This window comes from Ciconia boyciana, chromosome 6 (genome assembly GCF_034638445.1).
Source record: "Ciconia boyciana chromosome 6, ASM3463844v1, whole genome shotgun sequence".
NCBI lineage: Eukaryota > Metazoa > Chordata > Aves > Ciconiiformes > Ciconiidae > Ciconia > Ciconia boyciana.
Window position 1 is genome coordinate 2,768,564 of NC_132939.1, and position 26,459 is coordinate 2,795,022.

Genomic DNA, 26,459 nt, shown 5'->3' on the forward strand with positions numbered 1-26,459 from the left:
CCTCAAGACCCTGAAAATTTTTAGGAAAAATAAAATATTTCCAAAATAAGAAAGCAGAAGTGGCTCTTACTTACTGGACTGCTTTCCAGCGCTCTCCCGTTCTTTAACTAATTCCTTCCTCAGGGAATGTTTGGGTTTTTTTCCCCTGTTCCTTTCCCACCATCCTTCTTCCATGTATCTATTTCCAGCCTCTCTGACCACTCTCTGAGTGCTCCTTTCCCTTCCCTGTTACTGTTGTATTTCTTTTTGGGAAAAAGATGGGTCTAAAGTAAAATTTCAGCTCCAAATAAGTCTATGTTGTGGAGCACCTGGGTTTCAGATCCAAGTGATGTGTCCTGTCTCCTATTCCAATCTTTATTTCTATCTGCATTTTGAAATTCCCTAAATGGAACTGCAGTGCAGTCTAGTTTTGGCCTTTAGCAGCTTGTCCTTCTTTAACAGAACAGTCTCTTATTCAAACTGTTGCTTCAATAATTTGGTGAAAGGAACGGAGTGCCATTTGAGGAAAAAAGCATTCTTAGACAGTTGGGCCTCCCCAAATCTGCATCTGCCATGGTTCTAGCTTTTGCTTTCCTCTATGACAAATTTAGAAAGCCTTCTAAGACTTTTTTTTTTGGCAATAGTCAAAGCTATTAATGTTACTAGGATATAGTGGTTGCATACAAACAGCTGGATCCAGAAAGTGATTACTTATGTGGTATGGGATTATTTATGTGGTATGGACCTTTGCTTTTCAAGTACTTCCATGCTGTGCATCTCTGCTACACAGCAGTAGAGATGCTGCACATTGCCATCAGAGAGAAAATCGCCATGTAGAGCAACATAATCTGGGTTCAGCAGGGAACCAACAAAATAAAAAAATATTAATTTGATCTTATAGCCTAATGACTACAGACGTTTTATAGGCAGAGGTAATGCTATGATCATTTATTTAAAAAAAAAAAAGAATTATTTTCCAGCTATGTCATTTTTTTGTCAATTAAAGGATCTTCCTCTGAGAGCCAGTTTTCCATTATTTTCCTCAGAGTTGCAGGAAGGTTCCCTGTAATCTTAATCTTCGCCACTAGTGTGTGAGATGTTGCCGTAGGAATATCTTCACATTTAGGAGCAGGCTTGTTCGGTGTTGGAAATGGAGGCTAACTGAAAAGGGGGAGAAGAATGCAAAATGATAATAGCTGCCTGCTTTTTTGTTTGTAGTCAGCTTGTGTCCTTCCTCAGGTCATCTTCTCTAGTAAGTGGGTTGCCATTGTCCTGCTGTTTGAATAGCCCCTGACTGTGACCATGGGCAAGTTATTTTAGCACCATATAATTCAAGATTACTTGAGAGATAATTGGCTTCCTGATTTTGAAAGGTATTTAGAAGAACGGACCGCACAGTCACAGATAAGCAGGTAGGCACTCCAGAGTTTGTTTCCTACACTTCAGGTCCCGCAGAATTTGCCAGCAGTGATGGGGACGGGGCTGAGCTGCTCTTCTGGCAAAAGTGCAAGAAATGCCACTTTATTTTGCAGTTAGCAGCGACGGTTCCATAACATTTAAAGAAAATTATTTTGGTTCTCTCTCTGGTAGAAATGGTGGGCACAAAATCATGACATTATTTTTGCTTATTGTCTGTGAGAACACCCACTTTGGTATTTGGAGTGCTGGCTGTGCTCTTGCCAAAGCTGTTCTGGCACACGTGTCCTCGCTCTCTGAGCTACACAGTATTATTCCTCCTGGGGACACTGTCAGTGTCTCTGTGTGCACGCAGTGTTGTAAAGCAACGAGAACCTGTCTTGCTCTAAAAAATACTTTCCTTTTTACTTCTGCTATAAGGCAGTTCTTCCCGTTTTTTTCATCATCTCACCTGAAGGAGGTCAACTCTACAAATAATTATGTTCCAAGTGTCAAGAAGATAATTGTGTGCTATGAACTGGTGTAATTGGAAACTCACGTGCAAGAAAGCTTTAAGAAGATAGCACACTGGCAAAATCAGTTGGGTTGAATCCATTATAGATATGGTGCATGGGTGTGGTAAAGATATCAAAATACATTTTTTCCTATTTAAAAATAAAAAATAAAATACAAGATTGAGATTTTAATTTTCATCCTCTATGCAGATGCTATGTTAAAAAACTGAAACGTGGTAGGGTTTCCAGATTCTTCAAAGAACCGTGCCCATCCAGTCTGAGCACTGGAAACATTGCTGCTTTTTATGCTTATGCAAAAAAGATGCTGTTCTAGAATAAAAATATAGGCAACCTGTTTTTCTTCTGAGCTATTTAGAGTTATAAAACAATGCTGGGGATCCATTAATCTGAGTGGTTTCCTGACCAAGTATTTAGATCTTACTGTAAATGTCTATAAATAATATAGTGGCACCAGCATTCTTTTGAAAACAAAATTCAAAGAGGTACTGTATGAAAAGTGAATACTTGCTTCGGGCAGTTATATTTAGGGCTCTAATGGAAGTGTACAAGTTATGCTTTTTATACAAACTATAAATGGCTACAACCAAGAGACTTAGACTTTGAAATGCATTTGGCACTTATGCAATGTGAGAGACAGGCCAGAGCCTTGTAGTGGAGTTGTTGGGAGTTTTTTTCTGCTAGCTTTACAAATATTGCCAAATTCTTATGGTGTTGCTACCCCTAAAGGGTACATTCAAAAATAGATACTGTATCTACTCTTGTTTGTATCTGGTGTTGAGCTGTTGTGGTTTAGCCCCAGCCAGCAACTAAGCACCACGCAGCCGCTCGCTCAGTCCCCCCTGGTGGGATGGGGGAGAGAATCGGAACGGTAAAAGTGAGAAAACTCGAGGGTTGAGATAAAAACAGTTTAATAGGTAAAGCAAAAGCCGTGCACGCAAGCAAAGCAAAGCAAGGAATTCCTTCACTCCTTCCCATGGGCAGGCAGGTGTTCAGCCATCTCCAGGAAAGCAGGGCTCCGTCATGCGTAATGGTGACTTGGGAAGACAAACGCCATCACTCCGAACGTGTCCCCTTCCTTCTTCTTCCCCAGCTTTATATACTGAGCACGACGTCCCATGGTATGGAATAGCCCTTTGGTCAGTTTGGATCAACTGTCCTGGCTGTGTCCCCTCCCAGCTTCTTCTGCACCTGGCAGAGCACGGGAAGCTGAAAAGTCCTTGACCAGTGCAGCAACAACTAAAACATCTCTGTATTATCAACACTGTTTTCAGCACAAATCCAAAACATAGCTCCACACCAGCCACTATAAAGAAAATGAACTCTATCCCAGCTGAAACCAGGACATGAGCCTTGAAAGGCTCAATCCTGGGAAGACTACAAGCATGATGATTATGATGGGGAGACAAGAAAGAAGAATGCAGATGCAGAAGTAGACAGTAAAATAGGTTCTAGAAGCCAAAGCAAGTGGCATACATCATGGAAGAAAGACAAGCATGAATGTAGATGGTATGAGATGGTCCTTTAGTACCACACATGATGTGAGAAATAGGCTAAGGTGTTGCAAAGATAAGAGGGCAAAATTCAGTGGTTGGTGAGTAAGTGGAATTCCTCAACTCTACTTCTGAGTTTCTAAACAATTGGTCATTGTTGACAAGATCTCCAGGATGCTTTGATGTGAGGAAGCAGAAAGTTGCAAAATACTGTCATTAGTAAGAGACTGATTTGCTGTAGTTTGGGGAAAAAATTGCCAAATACTTCCAAGTGTTTGTTTGAGGAAATAAAAATTAAAAGAGGAATAGCTTCTGTTCTGAGATAGAATTGTTGCTGGTCTTCAGCGCTATCAAAATACTCCTAGACAGTAAACCCTGTCTAATGGTGCATGTCAAACACAAACATTGTTATCTGTATGGTGGAGGTTTGTGTTCATCCTTGTCCCAAAAACTTGCTCTCACCAAAGCTAATATTGAGCTCCAGGCAGTTTAGGGGTAAAAATGGCAAAGCTTGTGATTCATGAACTACTCATGCACATAAACATTGGTGTGAGCAATTTATTGTAGCTACGCTGATAACAATATTGGGGATTAAACTCTAGGTATCAAATTGACAATATACTCTCTTTTTTCTTGTGAACTACCCAGGATACACCCACCCGAAGTTTTGTGTTGTCTGGCCAGTGACTCAAAACCTGAATCATTTTTGTCTGCAGGCGTGGTATGCATGTGATCATCCTAGCGAGACTCCAAACCTTACCCTTTTGAGGTCAGACTTTATGGTCTCAGGACTGTGCTGTGTTTCACTTAGATAAAATTTCAATCTTATATTGAGTGATAGATGCATATTTCACCCTGACAAAATCAAAACTGCGCAGCTGTGCATCAGAGGGCTGGTGTTGCTGACAGCTAATGGAGACAATCCTTGAGTCGTGTAAAAAAGACCAGTCCTTCAGGAGCAGTAGTTTGGTTACTGTTGAGTTCCTATTTCCTCATGGCTTTTTAAAAATAAGCGTAGAATAAACAGCTCTTACGATGCTCTGATATTTTAAGTCATTAACTGATGTGATTGCAGGCTTGATGTTTATTATTAAGTGACCACAGCTTCTAAAATTTTATTTTAATGGCATGTTTACTACAGACAGAAGAGTCTAACCAGGGTAGATTTTATCAGGCCAAGGGCTCGCCTCCATAAAGAAGTTGATGGGCAGGGGTTATGTAGAGTAAGCTCTTTCAAAAGATTACTCTGGACTAGCTGAGAAGGGATTGCATGGGATTATTCTGGAGTACTGCCCTGGTCAGATTCTCCATCTAGACATTCCCTAAGAAAAGGAACTGGGAGTGACAGTGGATATAAATTTACTATCCTCTTTGTGTTTGGCAAGCATACAGATCACGGGATGTATAAATAGAAGAATTGAACGCAAGTAAAGAGAGGTCATTATGGTATGTACAAAGAGCTTAGTCAGACCACATCTGGAGAACTGGGCATGATTCAAAGACCATATTTCAGGAAGGACAGTGAACAATAAGGAATGGATTAGAAGAGGGTATTGTAGAGGGTATGAGGGCTCTAGATGGTGCCTGCAGTTTTGTTAGACTTAGGCCGCAGTCCCACTGGTTACTCCAAATGAAGCTGGAGTTACTGTAAAAGCACCTAAATTAGAGACTTCTAAAGAATTCCAAGGGAATGGAGAAAGTGATATAAACCTCCTCTTTTCCCTAAGCTTTCTAATCCCCACAGTAAAGCTACTAAAGGACTTGGTGTTTGTGAAGTTGCCATTGTTTACCTGTAGTACCTCTCTCCCTTTTTTAAAAATAAGGGGGTTTTTTTAGCTTTCATATGTTGTTTCTTGTATGTATATATATTGTTTCTTCTTTATAATTTCTTATGGTATTTTTGCTATGTTTGTCAGAATAACTGTCCCAATATTGTATCCACATCAGAATCTCTGTTAGGCTTAAATCCATTTTGCCTGCCTTAACCCTCTCAGTTGGGTAAAGCTTCTGTTCTTGTATCATAAGTTCCACTGAGGTGGAATTATACATTGCCACAATATTGTGTCCTTTCATCTCAGAGGCAGCTGTGTCTCGGAGAGCTTTGGAATTGTTGAAGGCAAAAAGGGCTATGTAAATGAAAGATGGACTGTTGCTAAGGGACAAAAAATGTGCTGTTGATACATACAGGAAATGGGGACACTGCTGAGATGTTGAGTAGCATGAAGGAGTAAGATGAGAATGAGAAATAAAGCAAGAACGCTGCTCCTGTCAGACTACCCTTAACAGGAATGAAGCAATATCCCCATTTTCCCAATAAGTGAACTGGGACACTGAGATTGAGTAAACTGGTTGGAGTTTACACAGCTAGTTAATGGTAGGTCTTCTGCCTGTTGGACCACATTAATTTTCTGGCACAGGATTCTGGTTTTGTATTTCTTTCACAGTGTTCATAATCTATTTATACCATGCCTCATAAAACTTTCTGTTTTTTCATTGATATTTATAGCCCAATACGGGGTTTTCTCTTTAATGTGCTTTGCTGGATCCTGAAAATAAGAGTCCTAGAAACGTAGGTGGTTTTATCTCTCAGCCTAACATTACAGTCCAGTGTGGGTCTTTGCCTGTCCTCAGACCCTGTGTAGAAGATCCAATGCCTGGAAAGCCACATGTGCAAAATTGTAATGGATCGGCCTAGTTTTAGGGATGTACTTGTTGCCACGCTACTACATACTCTCCTTTTCAAAAGTAGTTGTAGTCATAGTACTAGGAAGCGTTTACAATTTATATTTACAGATTATATTCTCAAAGTTCTTTTACTATGATATATAAAATAGGTAGCAAAATTCTACAAACCGAGACTAAAGCCTCGCAGTCATGCCATTTATTTCAGATCTCTGGATCCAGGTTGTGCGACCAATGGCTCCGTGTTGACCAGCTTCATACAGGCAAGGTCTAAGGGCACAGGGATTCTGAACTGGAATATCTGGACTTTGCGAAGAGCTGGTTCTGATGCATGAGCTTGGTAGTTGCTTCTCCTCCTTTTGTCTCTGTTTCTCCATCTAGGAAGTGGAAATGAGGGCAGTCACCATCTCATAAAAGCACTGATACCTTTTATCTTGCAAAGTATGCTGCTGCTGCTTAAAATAAAATTTGCTATGTTTTTTGGCAGTCATTAAAATATAAGCCAAGGATATGTTCCCTTGTGCTTATGTTCAATTAAGCACTTGGGGCCAAGCCAGGTTAGTGGTTGTCCAGAAGACCACAGGGATATGGAATTGGGATTAATGACTCAGTAAATACTGACTCGGTACTAAACCAAGGCCTTTCTCCTACATTTATAGTAATTTGCAATCCTGTCTATCACAGCTGGATTCAAATATAATAATTCTTATAGATACTTCCTACCTTCTCCCTTCCAACTTCCAGCCCATTTCCACCATTTTCATAGCAAAAGTGAGGCAAAGTATGTGGAATGTTTGCAAGTGTGGGATGAAGACAGGGCACAGTTGGTTACGTAGGAGCAAGGAGGCGTTTAAGTATTTGTAGCGACTGTCAGTAGGCTCCTGCTCTTTCTGTGGCAATGCAGGCAGAAGGGTGGTGTTACAGCTCACATCACACTGCAGAAGCTGTGAGCTCCACTGCTTTCACCTGCTTTTGCACCACGAGGTGCTGCAGTGACCTGCACCCCAGAAAAGGGGTACTGGATTTTGAGAGTGCTTTAAAACGCTGTTTTGGGGTATTTTGATACTTCAGTCAAGCAACGCCTGTTGATGTTGAGCTACGTGAAGCTCTAGGCTGCATGCTTTAAGACAACATCTCCGATAACATTCCTGAAGTCCAGGCAAACTGCATTTTGTTAATTTGAAGGGGTCGTTGTCTCTGCGAGCAGTTAGACCAAGACCGGGGAGCCCATGTGAGGGGTGTGTGAATCAGATCTGTACAGAAGTGTCCAATTAGGACAGCAGCTCTTCGATTGAGAGATTCAGTTGAGCACTTGCAGAAGATTTAAAGATCTTCTCTCTCTGCTTGGAGCTCTTCCCTCTTCTACTTTTCCTCCTGTTTTCAATTACAGAATTACTGTTTAATGTGGATGCAGATACAAGCAACTGTGTTTGATTTTTCTTACTGCTGACAGAGACAAACTGAAAGAGATGCCTGCCCGCTTTATAGCAGAAGCCACATTATTTTCCTATACGTTAGCAATTATATGCATTGTTTCCTGATCGCAAGTCTTTCTCATAATCTATAGCATGACTGTAGTTGATTATAGGGCCTGATGTGTTTAGATTTGAGTGAGTTATATCAGGAACACTTTGGTGGCCTGTTTTTTGAGGGGGTGGGGAGCGCTTGTGTATATTCTGTCGGAATGATTCTGTCTCATTTCATAAAATAAAGGAGAGTTGAGCTTTTCTAGCAGTAGTAGTTCAGCAAGGAGAAAACAGAGCTCCAGGAATTGGCATTAATTCTAGGTGGTGCTCTGTACTCTGAATTGATTGGCAAGAGAGAACTGCATGGCATTGTGTTGCTTGGTAGAATGGGAAACAAAAAACAAGGAGAGCCTTGAATGCTCCTTGCCATGAAGAATTACAGGACTTTGTGCAAGGTGACAGCTATCCTGATGTCACGGCCAAATTCCAATGTGGGAACTGCAATTGCAATTGGATGAGGTTTTTATCGGGTCCATTAAAATCAGTGGGATTTGGCTGTTCACTTCAGTGTAGTCAGGTCATCACCATCTGCCTTCAAAATTTTGGCCTTCCAGATCACAGCTCAGTTCACGAGGATCAGCTATTGTCCTCACCTCGCAGAATGTTTCTTATGGAATTTATCACAAGCCAAACATTGCAAAAGTATGCTGATGCTGGAGACCAAGACCATTTTTTCTTACTTTGTTTCCCAATACATTTTTGTAGCATATTCACAGCAGTTCTGATTTCATATATGTGGCTTTTTGCGGTATTATGGGCTTTTAGAAACAATTTCTAACACATAAAGATGATCCTGAATTTTCTGAGGGCTTTCGTTTCTGGTTGGTTTTGCTAAATAGATACTTCTTTCCTGTTGTGCTAATTTGTATTATCGTAGTGTTCAGTAATGATTGCCACTGTTTTAGGTGCAATGCAAACACAATACACAGAGAGAATCCTTGCCCAGAGAACCTGCTTTTATTCTGCCCAAAGGGAGAAATCAATACACATTGTATTGTCTCATAGACTTTACTAGGTGTATCAAAAAAAAAAAAAAAGAAAAGAAAAAAGAAAAAGGCACTTTTTCTGTCTCAGTAGTTTATGGTGTATGCCCCTGTCCTAATTATATTCCTGATTCTTTGCCTAACCTATCATGAATACAGCCAGTGCATTTCTGGAATAAGGGAGTTAGTATCCTGGGCAATTTCCGTGAGGAATCCCAGATAGCAGAATTCGAGTGCTTTCCAGACAAGTCTCCTTGGCCTTTTGCCACTTGTGACCGGCCCCATCTTAACCTCCAGACATCATGTAAGTGTTTGAAACTCATCAAATGGCTCATGAGTTAATCACTAGGAAGTTGTCTCCCAACATGAAGGATTTAGATTAAAGTAGAGAAAGCACAGAGAAAATCATTACAGTGAGGTAAAAATGATGGCTAGTCCTTTTTCATGAATGTAACATGCAAACAGCATGAAGTGTGAAGATAACATGGGTACTTTAAAAATGATTTGAAATAAGGTTTTTAAACATTCAAATCTTAAAATAAAATTCAGGTAAAAATCTGCATTTGCTTGTATCTTGATATCAAAAGAGCAGAACTTGATGCCAGTCTCTGAATTATCATGGGACATTCAGAGGTGGACCCAGGGTTCCTTACAGAAGTTGCCTTGCTTGAGGACTGGACTGATTGCACAGCCCTGCTCGTGGGAGCGATCACGTTAGCCAAAGCTCTCAGCAGAACTGCTGCACCTCTTAAAGCAGAAAGATGTCCAAGAGTGTGAACAGACTTTTCCCTACACCTAGCTCAGGCTGTGGAAACATTTTCAGATGCTATTAAAAAGCGTCAAATTACAGACAACAATTTCAAAATCTGTAGGCAAGCAGAATAATCTGAGTTTAAGGAACTGCTTAACTGGAATTTCACCCAGTTGTGACTGCCTTTTAAGATCACTGGCAGCAAGAGCCCATGAACAAGTTTTGTATATTAACTGAGGTAGACTAAATATGCCTTTATTTCCAGCTGCTGTTTCAAAGGCTATGGAAATATCAGAAACAAATTGTTAGCCAGCCGTGCCTTAATCACAGTACTACAAACGTGCTTTCAATTGGGCTGCTACAAGGTGTTGCCTCACGCCGTTCTAGAGAGGTGACTTCTTAGCTCCTTGTGCTCTTGAGGTTTGATCTAAGCCACGCTCAAATTAATAGGCTCTCACTAACTTCACCTGGGCTTGGATCCTATACTTAAAATCTTGGTTAATTAAAAAAAAAATTGTGACCAGAATGCTAGGATACAGCCAGGGATGTGTAGGAAACACAACGTAGCCCACATCAGAGAAAATAATTGTAAGAACAGTGGTGTGCATGCCTGAATGGTTCGTTCCTGCACGGTAATTACGTGCTGTTTCACATTGTTGTTTTGTGGGGAAAACACGTTCTTGAACATCAGGAAATAAATCGGCAGTTTTACTGTGATTTCAAACAGAGAGTGTTTTGACATGAATTGATTTATTTCAATTACAGTTTTGCTTATTTAGCTAGCCATGATTAAAACCAGTGTTGCCACAAATACAAAAATACAGAGATGTGAATGCCAGATAGAAGTAGAAATTGCCCCACAGTTTATACCATTATAACACCTTTTGACTGCAGATTTCTTGATTTGAGTGGGAGGAGAGCAGGTACCATCATCTGGGCTACAAGCAGTCACCACAATGCAGTTGTCTCTGTTATCAAACATTGTGTTTTTAATTGGTATTAAAGATTAAGTCCTGTTCCTAATTATAATACCAGTGGGCAAAGCTTGACTGCAGATGTCCTTGTGCCTGAATTTCTGATCTGAAGAGCAAAGATGATGCTTTTCCAACTCTGTGCAGTTACTAGAAACACATCAAAGAGGAAATCATGATTACCGTGCTGCAAAACATAATAATTGTGGGGTACGTTTCTACTTTGCTGCCCATTCGGTCACGGCTCTCCAGCTGTCTTGAAAGCGGTGTCGAGAGGTGTGTTTTCTCATTCCCATGTTTGCTCATACCTATTGAGACCTGCCAGACGTGGGAGCCTTTGTGAAATCTTATGTAACGAGGGCCTGATTCATACCCCGCTGCCATCCCAGGGAAAATCCCCAGTGGCATCATCGGGCTTTGGCACGTGGCCAGAGTCTCGGTAACTTCCTTATTTCTCTCTCGTACATCGAGGATATTCCTCAGCTGTACCAAGGCAGATGAGAACATAAATCTTGTCTGCAACTATCTTGTATGAGTAATTTTTCCAAAAGTAAATAAATCATCCCCGTTTCCTCTTACCCACAGCACCCGGCAAACTGTTAACTGAAAAACTGAGAAAATGTTGTTTCATTTGTGAGCCAACTTAAGTCATTCTACAAATCTTTATTTTTAATTCCTTGTTAGAAAACAGAACCAACTGAAACTGGCTGGCAGAGAAAACGTGTGCCATTTTTTATTTTCCTCTGCCTGGCTTAGTAATGTAACTGCCAGTTTCTGTTTTCGCCTCTGTAGAATTATATGCCTCTATTTGAAACTTTTGACAAATCAGTCTATTTTCATTCTCCCTCTGCCATAAATTCAATCCATATGTCTTTAAAACATCCTTTCATAGCTTTAACATGGAAAAGGAAGTGGCTTAGGCTCTGTATAGGAGCCTGCAGTGTATTTAAAGCAAGCTCTTCTAGTTTGCATGCATCGCTTCTGTTAGCTCTTAAAGCCTCGACTTCCTAATTATTCAGGTTACAGAGGGCATTGGCAGAGTTTTCTCCATTAACTAACAGTGATGTACAGTGAAGAAGCACAACAGGATAAATCATTCCCTTATCCTCAAAATATCCAGGAAGTTTTTGATGCAGCCCTTGGCTTTACCACCAAGCAGGATGCAAAGAGGATGTGAAAAGGGTAGGAGAGATCAATTCAGCATAAAATTTCAAAAGAAAACATCAAGACAAAGCAACAAAGGTCTTGCACAATGCACTGCCGTTCAGCTGGCAGGGTTTTGTTTGACAAGAATACGCAGCACCTATGTGACAGGAGGTCACTGCAATAGGAGTCAAGGATCTCCACATCTAAGACTGAGCGGGGGTCAGACGGTGAGGGTGGGAAGGAAATGTGGGTCTAAGCTGAAATACATTGCTATGGCTGTGCATGGATCAAAGGTGAAAAATCAAAAATACAGGATGCAGCAGGGTAAGTGCACAGATGGTTGTGGCTTATAGATTTCAGTGTCCTCGTCTGAAATCACGCAAAATTTGGGCCAGGGTGTGCTACTGGAATTGCAGGATAGATCTGTAATTAAAAATATGGTAGCAACTGGACACAACTGAAAATATGGTAGCAACAAGGGTACAGGAGTACTGGCTGAGTGGACTGCGGAAGGCTTTTCGGAGTCCACCTGCACGGTGGATGCAGCGTCACGCTGGGTTTCATCAGATCCCGCCCAGGGTGCCACCGGAGGAGGTAGATCCACGCTCCCACCCCAGCCTCCGTCACGTATCCATGCTCCCCAGCTCCCATCAGCTCTAGAGCTCACATTCCCACTTTTCCCTCTGTGCCACAGAGAGCACTCATGTGGCCAAAGGGCAACAAAATTTAGCTCACTAATTTGAAGAGAAACTATTCAACTAATAGATTTCTGGCAGGAAAGCAGGGGAGGCAGTATTTTTTTTTGATCTCTCTGTTGCACTGACTCTCATTGTGGCTGCAGATCTGCCATGCTCGACCAAAGATGACAGGTGAAAAAGATGTTTGGAGGGAGGGGAATGACTGCCTCTTTGAGAGACTGCCTGCCTCTTTATGTGAAACTATGTTCAAGTTTTTTGTAGCGTCCCCAGTCTTCACTACCATTCCCAGCCAATTCACCCAAATGGGCTCTAGTTTGCCAACAATGCAAATGAGCTGTAGGGATATGTGCAAAGCAGGATAACAACTACAATAATAACAAGTACACAAAACTGCTTGCAAATCTGTCGTTCTGTTCAGTTACTGCATTACTGCTCCTGTGTGCAAGAAGAGACAATGGAAGGAGTGTGTGTGTGGTAAATGCGTGTGTGCAATGTAATTATCTTTCTAATCTCTCCCTCTCATAGAGGGGTCATTTATAGAGATGAAAATATAGTCAGCCTCGAAACTCGTGGGTGTAGTCTGGCATATCCAAAAGTTCACACATGTAGAAACCACAGTCTGCGCATTTGAAACTGCATGCAGGTTCAAAGCACTGGCATAGCCCATGGTTTTGTTTTCAGAGTTGCAAAGATTGCAGCTATCGTTTACCTTAGATGGACTTGAGGTTATCTTCCACACCTCTAAAAATCAGGCCCTTATATCTAGTAATCTGCATACAGCTGTTGAAAAGCAAGCTGTGTGTGCACGGCTGAGTTGTTGTATAAACAATAGTAGAGACTTCACTAAAGCTTTTCATGTAGTTTTATCTCAACTGCAATTTGTTTCTAGTTTTTAAAGGCTGTAGAAACACCCAGCCTTACTCCCTAGAGCCTAGTTTCACTGTTTCAGCCATTCCAGTGGTATTTACAGCACTGTTTGATTTTGTTTGAACTGTTCAAAAGACCTCAAGTCCCCCAAGAAAACCAAGAAAGGTGCAAAGGTGTTCAAGTTCCCTATTGCTCCTGTCAGTAGAGAGACTTGCTTTTCCTCTCCTGTAACTTCACTGGTAACAGGACTGTTTTTTGCTCTCATCCCCAGGGGTGCTGTCTCTGCCTGCCTACTTTAGCCCATACAACGACGGCTCTGTGTGCAGCGATGGACGGGCTGATGCTTACGCTCAGCTGGAACTCCGAACTTTAGAGCAATCTCTGTTGGCAACTTGCGTTGGAAGCATCTCTGAACTGAGTAAGTTTCAGATGTAATCGAACATGGGTTTCTTTCAGCAAAGCAGAAGAGCCAGTCCCTCCGCTATTGAGGTCAGTGGGAGTGTTGCCATTGTTGACAGTGTGAGCAGTATTTGGCTAAAGTTGTGTAAGTTTTAATTGTCTTGTGGTGCTGCTTATGAAAATCAGGTTGTTTTATTAGACTACTTGATATTTAATTCACCTTGGAAATGTACAAGATGTGGCTTTTCTAGCCTTTTGGTAGTTAGTGGTGTTAGTGCCAACAGAAGATGGATGCTTTTGCCTGGATATGTCTGGAGGCTTTCTTGTACATTTGTGGAACACAGCAGTGGCACCTTGCTCAGATGGTGAAGAGGGTTCTCTTTGTTAGTGTTTGTGCAGTGGAAATGTCAAGGGTGCAGGATATTCAAGGAAAAGCTTTTTGATTACTTAAAAAACAGAAAGTGGAGAAAAAAAATCTGAGAGCACTTTGATAACAAAACTTGTTCAAAACCTTTTTTAATGCTAACCAAATGAAATGTTCCATTCCTAGACTACTCACAAAGCCCCTTTAAAGTAAACAAAAATGATTTGTGTTTTCCCAATCTACTTTTCCCTTGCAACATTTCTGCTGGCATCACTTTCTTGGTCTCCACCATCTGAATGCTAATGAATGTCAGGGCCAGCAAGGAGTTTGTGGGTTTCACCATTTATTTTGCAACCTGCCTTAATTTGAGGTTTTCAAATTCCTTTAACACACCTCTATTTATCCTGGAACACAAGAGAACATTTGTAGCGTGGACCGAAGATTGAATACAGCTTCCTCTCTCTCTTCCCCCATCCCTGCTTTGGCCAACTTGGTCATTACATCGAGTGAATAGATCTCCTGATACAGTTGCCTACTTTTTTTTTTTTTTTTTAAAATGTTGCTGCACACTGCCAGAAAAATAAAGGGAGTGAGTGTGCAAAGGAGAAGGAACGTTGTTCTGAGCTGAAAATTTGAATTCCAGATGCATTTCTGCTATAACTGCGCAGACTTCTGTGTTAGTACCAACGCTAGAGGATTCATGATACTCTCGTAAAACGTTTAGGTCCTGGAGAGTCAGGAGCTACTGAAGTGGAAAGGCAGAGATGTTAGAAGGTTTTTCCGTTCTGAAGTGGGTCCTTACACTGAATGTACTGTGCAACAAATGAGTGGCACAGCTTTACATTGCAAACTGGGATTTTTAATACTCCATCGATCTGAACCACTAATAATGTTGTCACGTTTAGACATACAGTAGCTTTGTGGGGGTTTCTCCCTGACCTGTGTAACACTAGAACCCCATGGGCTCAGGTGGAGGTTGTTTGGCAAATTCAGTGTATTGCTGTTAGATATAAATGAACAAATAATAACTTCCTAAGAATTTCAGAGGGAGGTGTGAATAATTCATATGTGGCATGGCTAAGTTCAGGGCGCTTTCTCAGGAACCAGCTTTGCGATGGGGCGACTATTTCAGTTCCATCCTTTCCCAGTATTGTAACTGTAGGACACAATAGAGTCACATTTCCTGTGAGAGTTGTAGGGGACTGTAAAACATAAAGCAACAGAGGATTCTCCCAAGGAAAAAATAGATCCTAGCTATGTATAGTAATCTATAGTAATCATTCAGCTCACTGGTATGGTAGTCACACTACTCAAAGATGTAGTGTCTGAAGCCTTTATTGCAAAGCTCTTGAGAGTTTGTAATGCACCACAATAAAAGGAGAGTAAACAGGGTGTGCCCAAAGCAAGCTTATTACACAAAGACCAGCTTTATGTGACTGCATAGCTGCTGTTTTGGGGTCATTGCTCTGTGAACTTTTTAAAAATCTGCAGTCTTAAAATCCTTTCTGAGTAGAAACTGTGTAAAACAGGTTGCCTTCTTCCAGGCCTCCTCAAGTCCACCAGTACTCTGGACATGGAGGCAGGTTGGCTCGAGTTCAAAGACCAAGAGGACTGAGCAGCCCAGAAGGCTCCTGGACTGAGCTTCTTACAAGGCTCGGGCAAATTTCTGGCAAGCTTGTGACAGTCAGCATGATAAAGATTGGCTTTTTAATAAGAGAGTTAGGTCTTGTTATTCTGGAGAAACCTGCAGCTAGAGTGAGAATGAGAGGAGCAGACCCTAAAAGAAGGGATTTCTATATTGAACATAATATCATTAATTTGTCACAAGAGCTTGGGTGGGAGGGTAGAGCGTCATAAGCCAGTTGAAAGAAATGGGAACAATCTCATAACATAAAATGGTGATGCTGACAATGAGAGTAAAGTGTTTGTACCGGTGTTATTGGCTTTGCCTTGTGAACGCTATGCTCCCAGGTTGGGCAGTGGATATTTTACAAAGATATCGGTAGTTTTGTAGGCAGGCAAGAAACTGGTAGGTGTGGTTGGAAAGAGGAGAAAACCAGCATTAAAACAGGATAGAAAAATCACTGTAAAGCTGTTGTTCTGAATGTGCGGTGACTCAGAGAAGTTTCATTCTATATTTTCTAACTAAACTTGTCATTTGAAAGAGAGTAAAATTTCCTATACAGCAACCTGCAAAGTGGCAGCTTGAGGACAGCTTATGCCTTTGTGGAGGAAAAAGAGTATGTGCACACAAAAGATATTTCTCTTAGCTGCAAGAGATTTTATTTAGTTCAAAAAGTGTGCTTAAGAGGACTGTAGATTAATAGTAAAGAGATGCTTGCGTTCTTTCTCTTTGTGCAGGTGATTTGGTATCACGAGCAATGCACCACATGCAGTGCTTGAACACCATCCGCCCAGGAATGAGCCCCATTCGGCAAACCCGGCAGCAGCAACCCATTTCCTGGTCCCCTGATGCTCTCCACACCCTCTACTACTTCCTACGCTGTCCTCAAATGGAGTCCATGGAGAACCCCAACCTTGACCCTCCAAGAATGACCCTGAACAATGAACGGTATGTAGGTCGGTCAACTGTTAGTAGTCAGGGAGTTAGGCTAAGAAGGTCTCCTTTTGTAGGGTAACTGCGTGTGCATGGGCAGCTCAGGCTGCTTTGTGGGATGCTACCTATCAGGCATCAGTTATTCCTGCAGTCAAGCCAGATTATGTTGTCAGCCTTGCCAAGTTTACAAAGCCTTGGAATTGGAACTGGAAAGTGAGCTGTTTTTTCACGCAATCTTTCCGAGCGAGGCATATACTGTATGCTGCCAACAAGGCTTGTCTAGAGACGCTGCCAAAAGTACATGTGGTTGCCTAAAGCAGTAAAGACCTTACCAAAGAAAACGTTACCTTCTGAATAGCGCCAATTAACAATTGTCATCATTCTCGGGAAAAGCAATGTCGTTTGCTGTGGAGAGGTTTGAAGGGATTTATGAACATCCTTCTTAAGGGTTACTTGAGTTGATGCTGTGTGTCTGGTATAGAAAGAAATTTATATAGGAAGCCAGTAACTAAACAGAAAATGCAGTGGGTCTCCATGCCTTCTGCCAGCATCACAACTGACTCTGAAAGTAGGCCCATTATTAGAGCGGGTCAGAAATTTTCCAGCGGGATGTTTTTTCTGTTAGGTTTACCTCCCTGGTTTCCTTCCTGCCCAGCTCCTTGGCAGTCTGCCTCACAGGCTGGTGGCAGCGCAGAGCTGAGGAGCCCTCAGAGCCCTGGCCACAAGTTGAGTTCCTTGACAGGTCAGGCAGCTCCTGCTCTCCTGCTCCTCAGCAAAAAGGCAGACTGATAGCTGGCTGCCTTGCAGTTGCATCCTGCAGGGAGACCCAGGCCCCTCTGGACTCGTTAGGTTTCCCCAGTTTGAAATGCATATCCAATTTTGTATTTATTTCAGAAATCTTACCTAAATGGGAAATTCTCGTTTCTGATTAACTCTGTTCAGCGTTTACGCTAGCTTACTCTTTGGATTTATTTTAGCCGTCTGGGTATCAGGCCAATGGCTCTATCCTGGCCCTTCCCAAAAGCAGCCTGTGGTTGGGAAGTTTCATAGTGTAGTGAGGTGTTGTGAGGCCACATTCACAAAACAAAAAGGCAAGGTGCTTGTTGGACAGGTGAGCAGGGAAAGGAGAACATCTCTGCAGCTTTGTAAATAACGTGGTTTCTTCTTCCCACCTTGGGCTTTACTGTACTGAGCCTCAGCTTCTAAAGTTGGTATGAAATAATGGTAACATACAAATAACTAATTCTTAAAATTCATTCTAAAAACACCTACAAAAGTTAGCCCCTCTCTCTTCTTTCTATCCTCTTCTGCACCTGTGGGGATTATGATGCTTTTTCCTCTGCTCCATGCTGGGTAGCCTGGTGGGGTTTTTTGGGGTTTTTTTGGTTTGTTTTTTTTTTTGAGACACTTCCTGATTGCTGTCAGACTGCACTGTCTTCAGTCTGTGCATTTCTGATGCTGCAAGTCAACCCCGTCTCATGCAGACCTACGTTGGCCTGCACCAAGCCTGCCAGCTGATTTCAGCAGCCCTAAAGGCTTCTTGTAGCTGCATTCACCACCATGGGAGCTGTGGCTGATGGCTTCATGGCCAGAGCTTGGCTAGTCAGGAGTGAGAAGACCTCTTGCGAATAATAGTAGATTGAACTGTCTCCTTTTAAGGCTCTGAATTTTCAGGCCAGGGTGCAGAGAAACATACTGGACAGAAGGCAGCCCCTGTAATTTCAGTCTTGGTAAATTACTTCAGGTTAAGGGAAACTTCAAATAAGGAGAAATATACAAAGTTGTCATTCTTAAGCTGCCTGTTCTGCCATAATATTTTGCATGTGGCTGGTCTATGTAGCTACCTCCACTGGTCACTTGTTTTCATTTTCTCTTGGTTGTTGAACCACCTTTCTGTACTTTATTGTAGCTTGTACTGGACCAACTTCTTTGAGGTCTCAGTCTGGCGGGAGCTCAACTATTTTACAAAGTAAAAGATTTTCTTTCTGTTTGTCTGATCCTCCCCCCAAATCCTTTTAAAAAGAACAATCTGTGAGCAGAACTGTAGCATCAGGGGGAACTGATGTACACCTGTGAAGAACCAAGAGGAATTAAGTGAAGTTGAATAAAATAGGAATAGGAAGAGGCATGGCTGCACAACTCGGAGCCCCCTGGTATCTGGTTTTTGCTATCCTGGTTTTTTGGGCTCACTAATCTTAATCAAATGCCCTACCTAGTGCAAGTTGATTTATTTTGCATTTCATGTTCGCACACTGTGCAAAAAATGAGTTTTCATGGGGCCAGATTCTGTAAAGTTGTACCACTAGTTCCCACAGTTGTACAGCTGAAGTTGCTAAACAGCTTGTATCAGAAATGTAGATTAAGCTTTCTATTTTCTGTTGTGTTCTTTTCAGTACTCTCAGATTAATGATGTTACTGCAGCTACTTGTTTTGTACACTGAGGATAATAAATGAGTTAAATCAGGAGTGCAGTTATCTCTCCAATTGCTCCCAAACAATGCTCTTTGCATGGTTCACTAGAGGTTTTTTGGAATGCAGGCTGCAACTCTATTCTATTTTAAAATCCGCACTAGATCCTGTAACGGCTGGTGTAAGGGAAATTTCTACCATTTTTTTCTGACCAGTACTTAGCTGTAAGGTAAATTAAAGAGGATATATTAAAATGGAGCAAAAACTGACATTAGGGGGGGGAAAAACAGAACCGGAGGACTATTGGTTTAAACCATTGGCCTTGAAAAGTTTATGAAACCTGGAAATAAAATTAATACTGCCTGGTATACCAGAAATGAACATCTAAGCCTACCTTTCATTTGTTCCAAGATGTATTTGTATGTGTCTTACTGTCTTGACCTCTGTGCACATTATTTAGCATAGCCAGTGGGATAAATATTGCTAGCAGCGCTTTATACAGGAGGTAGTTTACTCTTTCCTAGCTTAAGAGGAGAGATGGTTGAAGCTGCGTGAGAGATGCTGGACTCATGGCATGATAGGTGGGAGCACTGATTCACCTAATGTGACTTGGCAAAGCTGTGCAGCCCGGTTTTTTTATTCTTTCCTGAGCTGTGCTAAATCAGCTGCAAACTCTGCATTGCTCTGCTCTTTTGTGCATTTATGCTCTCTCTCTGGAATATACTTGTTATGTGCACTGCAATCCCAGTTTGTTTTCTACTGAAAAAAATCTCAGTCACAAACGAGGACAATAACGCTGACCTATTCTCCATTTGCTTGTGTTTCAGTTTCTAGGCTGCTGTATAAATCTATCGGTATTGAACAGCAATCTGAAATTTAGCAAAGAGAGGCTGTTAGAGCTGCAGACTTGGTAAAACCTGATGTTGGGAAGATCTGTGAGCTGCGCTGATTCAATAGAAAGAACTGCAGTTGTTCAGTACATCTAGAGACCTGACAACCCACTATCCGTCTCGCTTGGCTTTCTGCTGTCTGTGAGCTTTCTGTGTGTCACGCTGCGATGCAAAGTGCTATGAAAATCATAACACTTGTAGGGGCTGGAAGGTCTTTACTGTACTTCACTTCAACATGAAGGCAAGCATAGAATTCAGGTTCTGAAACATGCCTAATGGAGGGTGTCATATGCCATAAAGGGCTTTAAAAAACCTAGCCGAGCCTCTGAACATACCCTGCAGCAAACTGCACAAGGTATGAAAACATACACACTTGCGCTTAAGTATGCAAGGCACCCCAATGAACAGAGCCAGTTTAAACTCATATAAGCTATGTGCCTTTATCCATGTTAAACACCTTGGCAACTAAAGAACTGAGGTGGGTAAACTGTGGAGTCCTGCAGGAATGGGGTGGATGTAGTCCTCTCTCTAGGGCATGGCAGATAGAGGAGCTTTCTGTCTTGGCCTCCAGCATGTGAATGATTTGGGACACCAATAGATTGAAACTCAGGAAAGTTTGTGGATTGGTTATAACTGGTTCTGATACTTACCTCCAGGTAAAGGTATTGAAGCAGAAGGAGGAGAGGAGGCAGAATTAGAGAGAAAGCACCCAGTTATCGTAAGCAAAACATTTGAAACATTTCCACAATGAATGCAGCTGCTTGCTGTACGACCAAGCCATGACCCACTTGGAACCCCAAAATGACCATATTTGCTGCACGGACAGTAAACCATCTGCTGTTTGATGTCAAATAGGCCACCTGAGGAAGTGTTTTGCAAATACAGAGTGCCACTTGTGCAATACCTTGGCAAACAAATTAGACCCTGAGGTGAGAACAAGCTGCCTTACTCAGTAACCATACACTTGACTGCCTGAAGGCTAAGAGCTTGTCTGTGTCATCAGAGAGCGCATCTGTCTTTGTTGCTGCAAAAAAGTGTCTCTGCTGGGCAATAAAATTTGTAGAGTTTCTCAGAGATCATAGTCTGCATTGTGTCAGAGGTCAGACGATGTGGTTTTGGACCATGAAGAGTGAGCAGATGCGTGGCACTCCCTCTCTCTCTGCTCTGTTTCTGCTCTGGGTTTTTTCCCATTGCTTATGTCAGGCTGGCTGAGCTTGGGAGCACTCCGCAGTGTGAGATCATGTCCCACAGCAGCAGAGCCTGTTTGCTGGGATTGTTTGGGATACTGTGACTTGAGAAGGGCCATCCAAAGGTAAACGAAGTTTCTTTCTCCCTTCTTCACTTTTCCCCAAGTGAAATAGAAAGCTTTTGTCTTATTTTTAATGGTGTGTCAAGGCAAGAATGCTCTCTCAGTGATACTTATCTTAGGGAGTATTTGTCTGCTCCCCGTAGAGCACAAATTGAGGTCAATATTGTAGTCTCATTTTACAGCTGAGTGGACTAGTCTACCCTAGTTTAATTGACTTGGCCAGGATAGTGGTCCAGCCTTAAAGCTAGGAATAGACACCACTGACTGCCCTCATCCTGTCTCTTTTTGGTTATCACGTGCATACAGCATTTATTGTAGGAAAGGTAGCATGATCTAATACCTAAGAATAGGCAAAAAAGTTGGATCCTGCTTCTTTGTGTAGCTGATTATCTAGGTGTCTTTGGTAGGCTGAGCTTCCTCCTCTTCCAGCTATCCTATTTAAAAAAAGGATAAATTGTGTTTGCCTATTGTTGATCTTGTTGGTCTGTAGAACGTTCTACAAGTAATTCTGGGCTTGTCCATCAGTGCCCATGGATCTGGCCACGTCAGACCTTTCGGAGCTATCCATGTTGCAGACGTGCCAAGTTTTACACATTGTCTGAGTTTGCTGGTGCATTATTTTACTCCAAATGTTAATGAGTATAAAACAATTTACATCAGCAGAAGCACACAGACTGTACCCATCTGACTCTGTCGGTGAAAATCCAGTAAAACGCTAGTGAAATTCCAGAGCTGATGTAGGATTTGTCAGCTGCCAACAGTAAAATTTGGGGCTTGCCAATTTGATGGAAATTCACAGCTCTTCAGCTGGAAAAGCTGTGGACACTGCAAGAAGCCAACTGCAATCACACAGGGAGCCACCTCTTAAGAAAAGAGAAAGCTTCATGCTCTTTTCCGTGTGCAGGCGTCTAGAAGGCTTGCCTCAGATTTGCAACTTCTCTAGAGGAGTCTGTTTTGTGATGTGATTGTAAACACACCTGGGGTCACTCCATTTCCCGTTCCTCACATGAAATCCTTTAGAAAGGCTGCTGCTCGTTCTTCTTTCAGCTGGATGGCTGCTTTTATCTACAAGGTTCAAAAGTGACCTAAAATTTTTTTCTACTTCAAAGAGGAGTCCTCCCATTGCATCTGTTACCTCGTGTGATCCAGGGCCCATGGATAAGCATGCAAATGGTATTTTTCAATAGTTGGACTAGTGCCTCCTCTCCTGTGCCACGTTAGCTGGGCAAGAGGAGGAAGGAGCTGAGCTATCTACTTGGGTTTTCTCTCTGTGGAGTATTTCCAGCAATGCCTGCTCTGAAACATTATTTATTGGGAAAGGGTGAAAAATGCATCTGATGCTGCCAGAAGAAAAGATTGTAGCCCTGTCATGCTATTTTTGAGTGCTGTTTGCTTAAATGCTATATTCTTCCAATATTTGAGCTATTTAGATTGTCATTAGCTAGAACACTTGATATTTTTTGTCTTGTGGCGTGTAATCCAAATTTACTCTGGCTAGCATGGAAACGAGAGATGGGTCTTAATGACTAGTTCCTGATACAGTGTCAAAATCTTGTCCAAGCATCCCTTGACTCGGTGGTGATCAAGTTCGCATTGCAGCCTGTTACACTCTTAGATTCAAATCCTCACGCTCAGACCAGACTGAGTAGAGCAGTGGCCTTATGACCTTATTTTATCTTTCATACTTTGTAAAATTACATCTGTGCTCACATTACATCAGAGACATGCCACTGACTTCTACTGAGAGAAGAATAATCTCCAAGTAGTTTGTGCATTTGCTTTCCTACAGCACTAGTTTCAAGAGCCTTCTGGCGCAGTTTCCCTATCAAGAGTCTTGCAGTGGTTGAAGCAAATAGAGAGCCCCTGTGCTATGGCTATTTCTAAATCCCCAGTGACCATCTGATGAAGATGGCCTCCTCATCACATTTTCTAAATTTCATGTTTTGAAAAAGCATTACTTTGATCTTACTTAGTACCTTTTTACTTGGTGATCTCTAGGTGCATCATTAGAAATAATTAGAGCCCTCGGCTCTTTCCCTCACGGTTAGCTGCTTTCTTCCCCTGTGTTCAGAAAACGCCTGGCACAACTAAACGCTCATTCTGAAATTGCTTGAAACAGGAGTGATTTGGTCACATGGATCAAATTTATACAACTATATCAATTCATATTAAAGAGAATACTAACATCCCAGTTATTAATGTGAATTGTCTCCAGAAAGTCTCACTCTGTGTTGCATGGGCATCCAACTGGCAGAAAAGGAAGGAAAATCAGGAATAACCTGCAGAGCCTGCTGCTGAGACCTGTGTTTGCTTGAGCTGCATCCTCAACATCACTGAGAAGTATCACTGCTTTCAGAGCTGGCTAAGGCTTTTCAGGACAAATCTTTTCTCCAGATGGATGTTTCCAGACTCTCAGTGATCTGTCATGAGGCTTTTTTCCCCTCGACTCTTTTTAACTGCAGGTTTATGGAATCTTATTAAGTGCAACAGCTACATCATTGTCTGTCTTTTAGATTTATCTGTGGCCTAGCCTTTCCTAATTCAAATTTAATATATTTATGTCTGAATTCTTTTATTTTACAGCCCTATCCCATTGTTACCATGCTGCATCAGGAACAGAACTCGATACACTTAGTTCAATGAGCTATATCTTTGAAAAGGTCTGCAATAAAATAAGTTCTGGGATCTCTTGTCTGAGAGCTCTTAATATCTTTCTATTCTGTCTACAGTTGCCTCACTAGTCAAGAATAGGTATATAGGAATAATAAAAGTAGACCCTGATTCATTTGCCTTGAGAGAATAATGCTGTAATCATACATTCATGTTTAACAGTACTTAAATCCACTCAGAGTATCCCTGAAGTCAACAGGGTGATTACAGAAAGATGTCTCAGTGAGCATATTCCAGTCCCCCCTCCATGCAATAGTCACATTGATTTTTTTTTTTTTTTCCCCCCAGAGCTATTTTGATACAAATATACTGATTAAATATAGGGAAACAGAAGGAAGCCTTACACTGAACTGTGCCATTATGGCATTGCTTGTTCAGAGTGGACATAAAAATGTGCCCCTCTTTGTTTTAAAGAAAAAAGCTATTTGCTATCGATGCAAGACTAGTTTGGTAGATTTATTAGAAGAATAAGAAGGCTATAAACAGATAAGATCAGCTTCCTTCACCAACACTAAGGAGAGAAGCTGTTACCGTGTATTTTTGCCTGTTTCAGACTTCCACTGCTTAATGTCAGACTTAATCGTGATTTTGAGATACTCATTCACAAGGAAGATGGAGCGAATGGCCCTATTTCAGAGGCCAATAAGCTGCAATCAACATGTATCTATTGACTAAAATTAACTGTTCATTGGCGGTGCTGTTCCTGACCTTAGGCAGGATTATGTATTTGTTGAGCCTATACTAAATAGTCGCAATATACTGAATATCTTCCACAGTTTTGAGAATTGAGAACATACATCATTTAACAGGAGGAGTCAGTAGCTTTATCACACTTGTGGTGAGCAACTTTCACCTTCCTGCTCTTTACGGTGACATCTCAGCACATGTTACAGCAGTAACATCTAGCCAGAAAAAAACCAGAAACACTTAGAAACTACTGACTTTTTAACAGAGTCGGATCCCGTGCTAGTGGGACTCCTCCTACATATGTGCTCCTGGTATCCTAACTGAAAGACTGAAGAGACATCCAGGATGAAATGTTTGTCATGTTTGTTTATTACTCCTTGTCTGTGTGTCCGTGCGTGCCCCGAGCACCACAGCATTGGGTATGTGAAGTGAATTAAAAACGAGTCACACTAAAGTCAATAGGTGACAGACAGTAGTTATGTTTGGGTTCCTGGAAATATTCCTGCCTTTGCCTGGCATCATCTATTGAGGTATTTTTTAGTCTTGTAACTTTTTTAATTGTTCATTTTTTTTACAGTTCAAAGATTGCAAAATTGGAATGTGAAGGGTGGCCTTGGCAGTAGTGAAGGGAATTAGTTGCAAACCCTGAGGATCGAATTCATCCAAGTGTAACTGCTGAAACTGGCAATGCAGTCTACTCTGAATTAGATTCCTCCCCCCCCCCCCGTGTTTTATGTTGTTTGTATAAATAAATACTGCTCAAATTTTTATCACTCCGTGTATCTCACACCTGGGACAGACTCGCCTTGCTCCCATATTACTGGCTGTAAGCAATTTGTAGTGTTATTGGAGTGTTTCCAAAGTAGCCTGTATCTTCTGATCTTTCTGTATGGGAGCAGGGGTGTGGTACAAACATAGATTATTTAAATTCTCTGCAAAATTGCAAGAAGAATCTCACTGTATACAAAATTGAACAGCACAGAGCAGGCTTCATGGAGAGTAAAGAGACTGCCTTCCCATGCCAGCCTTGTCGCAGAGGGAAAGCATTACAGGTAAAAAAGCAGTGAAACAAATTTTTTTTTCACACAGTGAAACAAAAATTTGATGCTAAATGGCTGTGTGTGAAGCCATGTGCCAAAAAGTCGGGCTCTTAGGCTGTCTTGAAACCTTGCTGCTGCTTATGCGCTGGTTTCCATGGGCAATAGTTAAGGATGGTCGGAGAAGTCTCAGATGTCACAGATACAAGCATGCGGGGGACAGGTCACCTGAAAGATTACCAATTTCACGTGGTCCTGGGCAACCTGCTCTAGCTGACCCTGGTTTTGAGCAAGGGGGTTTGGACTAAATGATCTCCAGGGGTGCCTTCCAACTTCAGCTGTTCTGTGCTTCTGTGGTTCTAATTACAGTATTTGTCCCTTAAAGTTGTTTTACATGTGTCAGCCTGGTAACTTCCCAGTCATCGATAGGTATCAATACACTGTTTCCTAGACTGGCTATTCAGGGAGATAGCAGGCAGTAGTTGATCCTTACCACCTACCTAGAGAAGCAATAAGGTATTTCAGTTACAAAACATTTGTTTGAAAAACACTATTTTCTGCTTTCATAGGCATTTGACAGTCGACCGCAGTGCTTGCTGGAAATCCCCGGAAAGACTGTCTTTGACCTAAGCCATTTCTGGTGAATGTCCCCTATTTGTAAAAATGTTTGAAAACTAGATAGCTGATCTTTGGCTGGCTTGTTTAGCAATGAAGAAATGACAGCCATTGTGCATGTGTGTGCGCACTACCACCCTGCAATTACTGTAACTACAGCTACAGTAATTACTGTAACTACTGTAAAGATGTCCATGTTCAGTTCTTGGCTTCTGCTCTTAAGTTTCCATCTGTTCAGATAAAAAAGAAGGTGCAAGAAAATGAGAGCCTGGCAACTTAGCTGCCTGGATTCTCAGGGCTGGTACAAACAGAAATCTTCAGTGCCTGTAGGCACCCTGTGTTGTGTACTGTTTATTGTTTGCTGTTTTATGATGAGAAGACTAAGCAGCAAGCTAGCATCAAAAATGAAGGAGTAATAATCCAGGGAAACTTAAAACTGTTACAGCATGTGTTACTAAAAAGGCATTATAGAAACACAGAAATGAATGAGACAAGGTC

General features: G+C 41.7%; 1 protein-coding gene across 4 annotated transcripts in view; it reads left to right on the forward strand.

The window, feature by feature from the left end:
• The window catches only part of ABTB2 (ankyrin repeat and BTB domain containing 2), a 159,085-nt gene that overhangs the window by 94,322 nt on the left and 38,304 nt on the right, over positions 1–26,459 (forward strand). For all 4 annotated transcript variants that reach the window (XM_072865776.1, XM_072865774.1, XM_072865775.1 and 1 more), the window contains 2 exons: positions 13,296–13,442; positions 16,149–16,359. In XM_072865776.1, coding sequence (XP_072721877.1) covers positions 16,169–16,359 — 191 coding nt within the window. In that variant the 5' untranslated portion in view covers positions 13,296–13,442; positions 16,149–16,168. The remainder of the gene's footprint in view (positions 1–13,295; positions 13,443–16,148; positions 16,360–26,459) is intronic.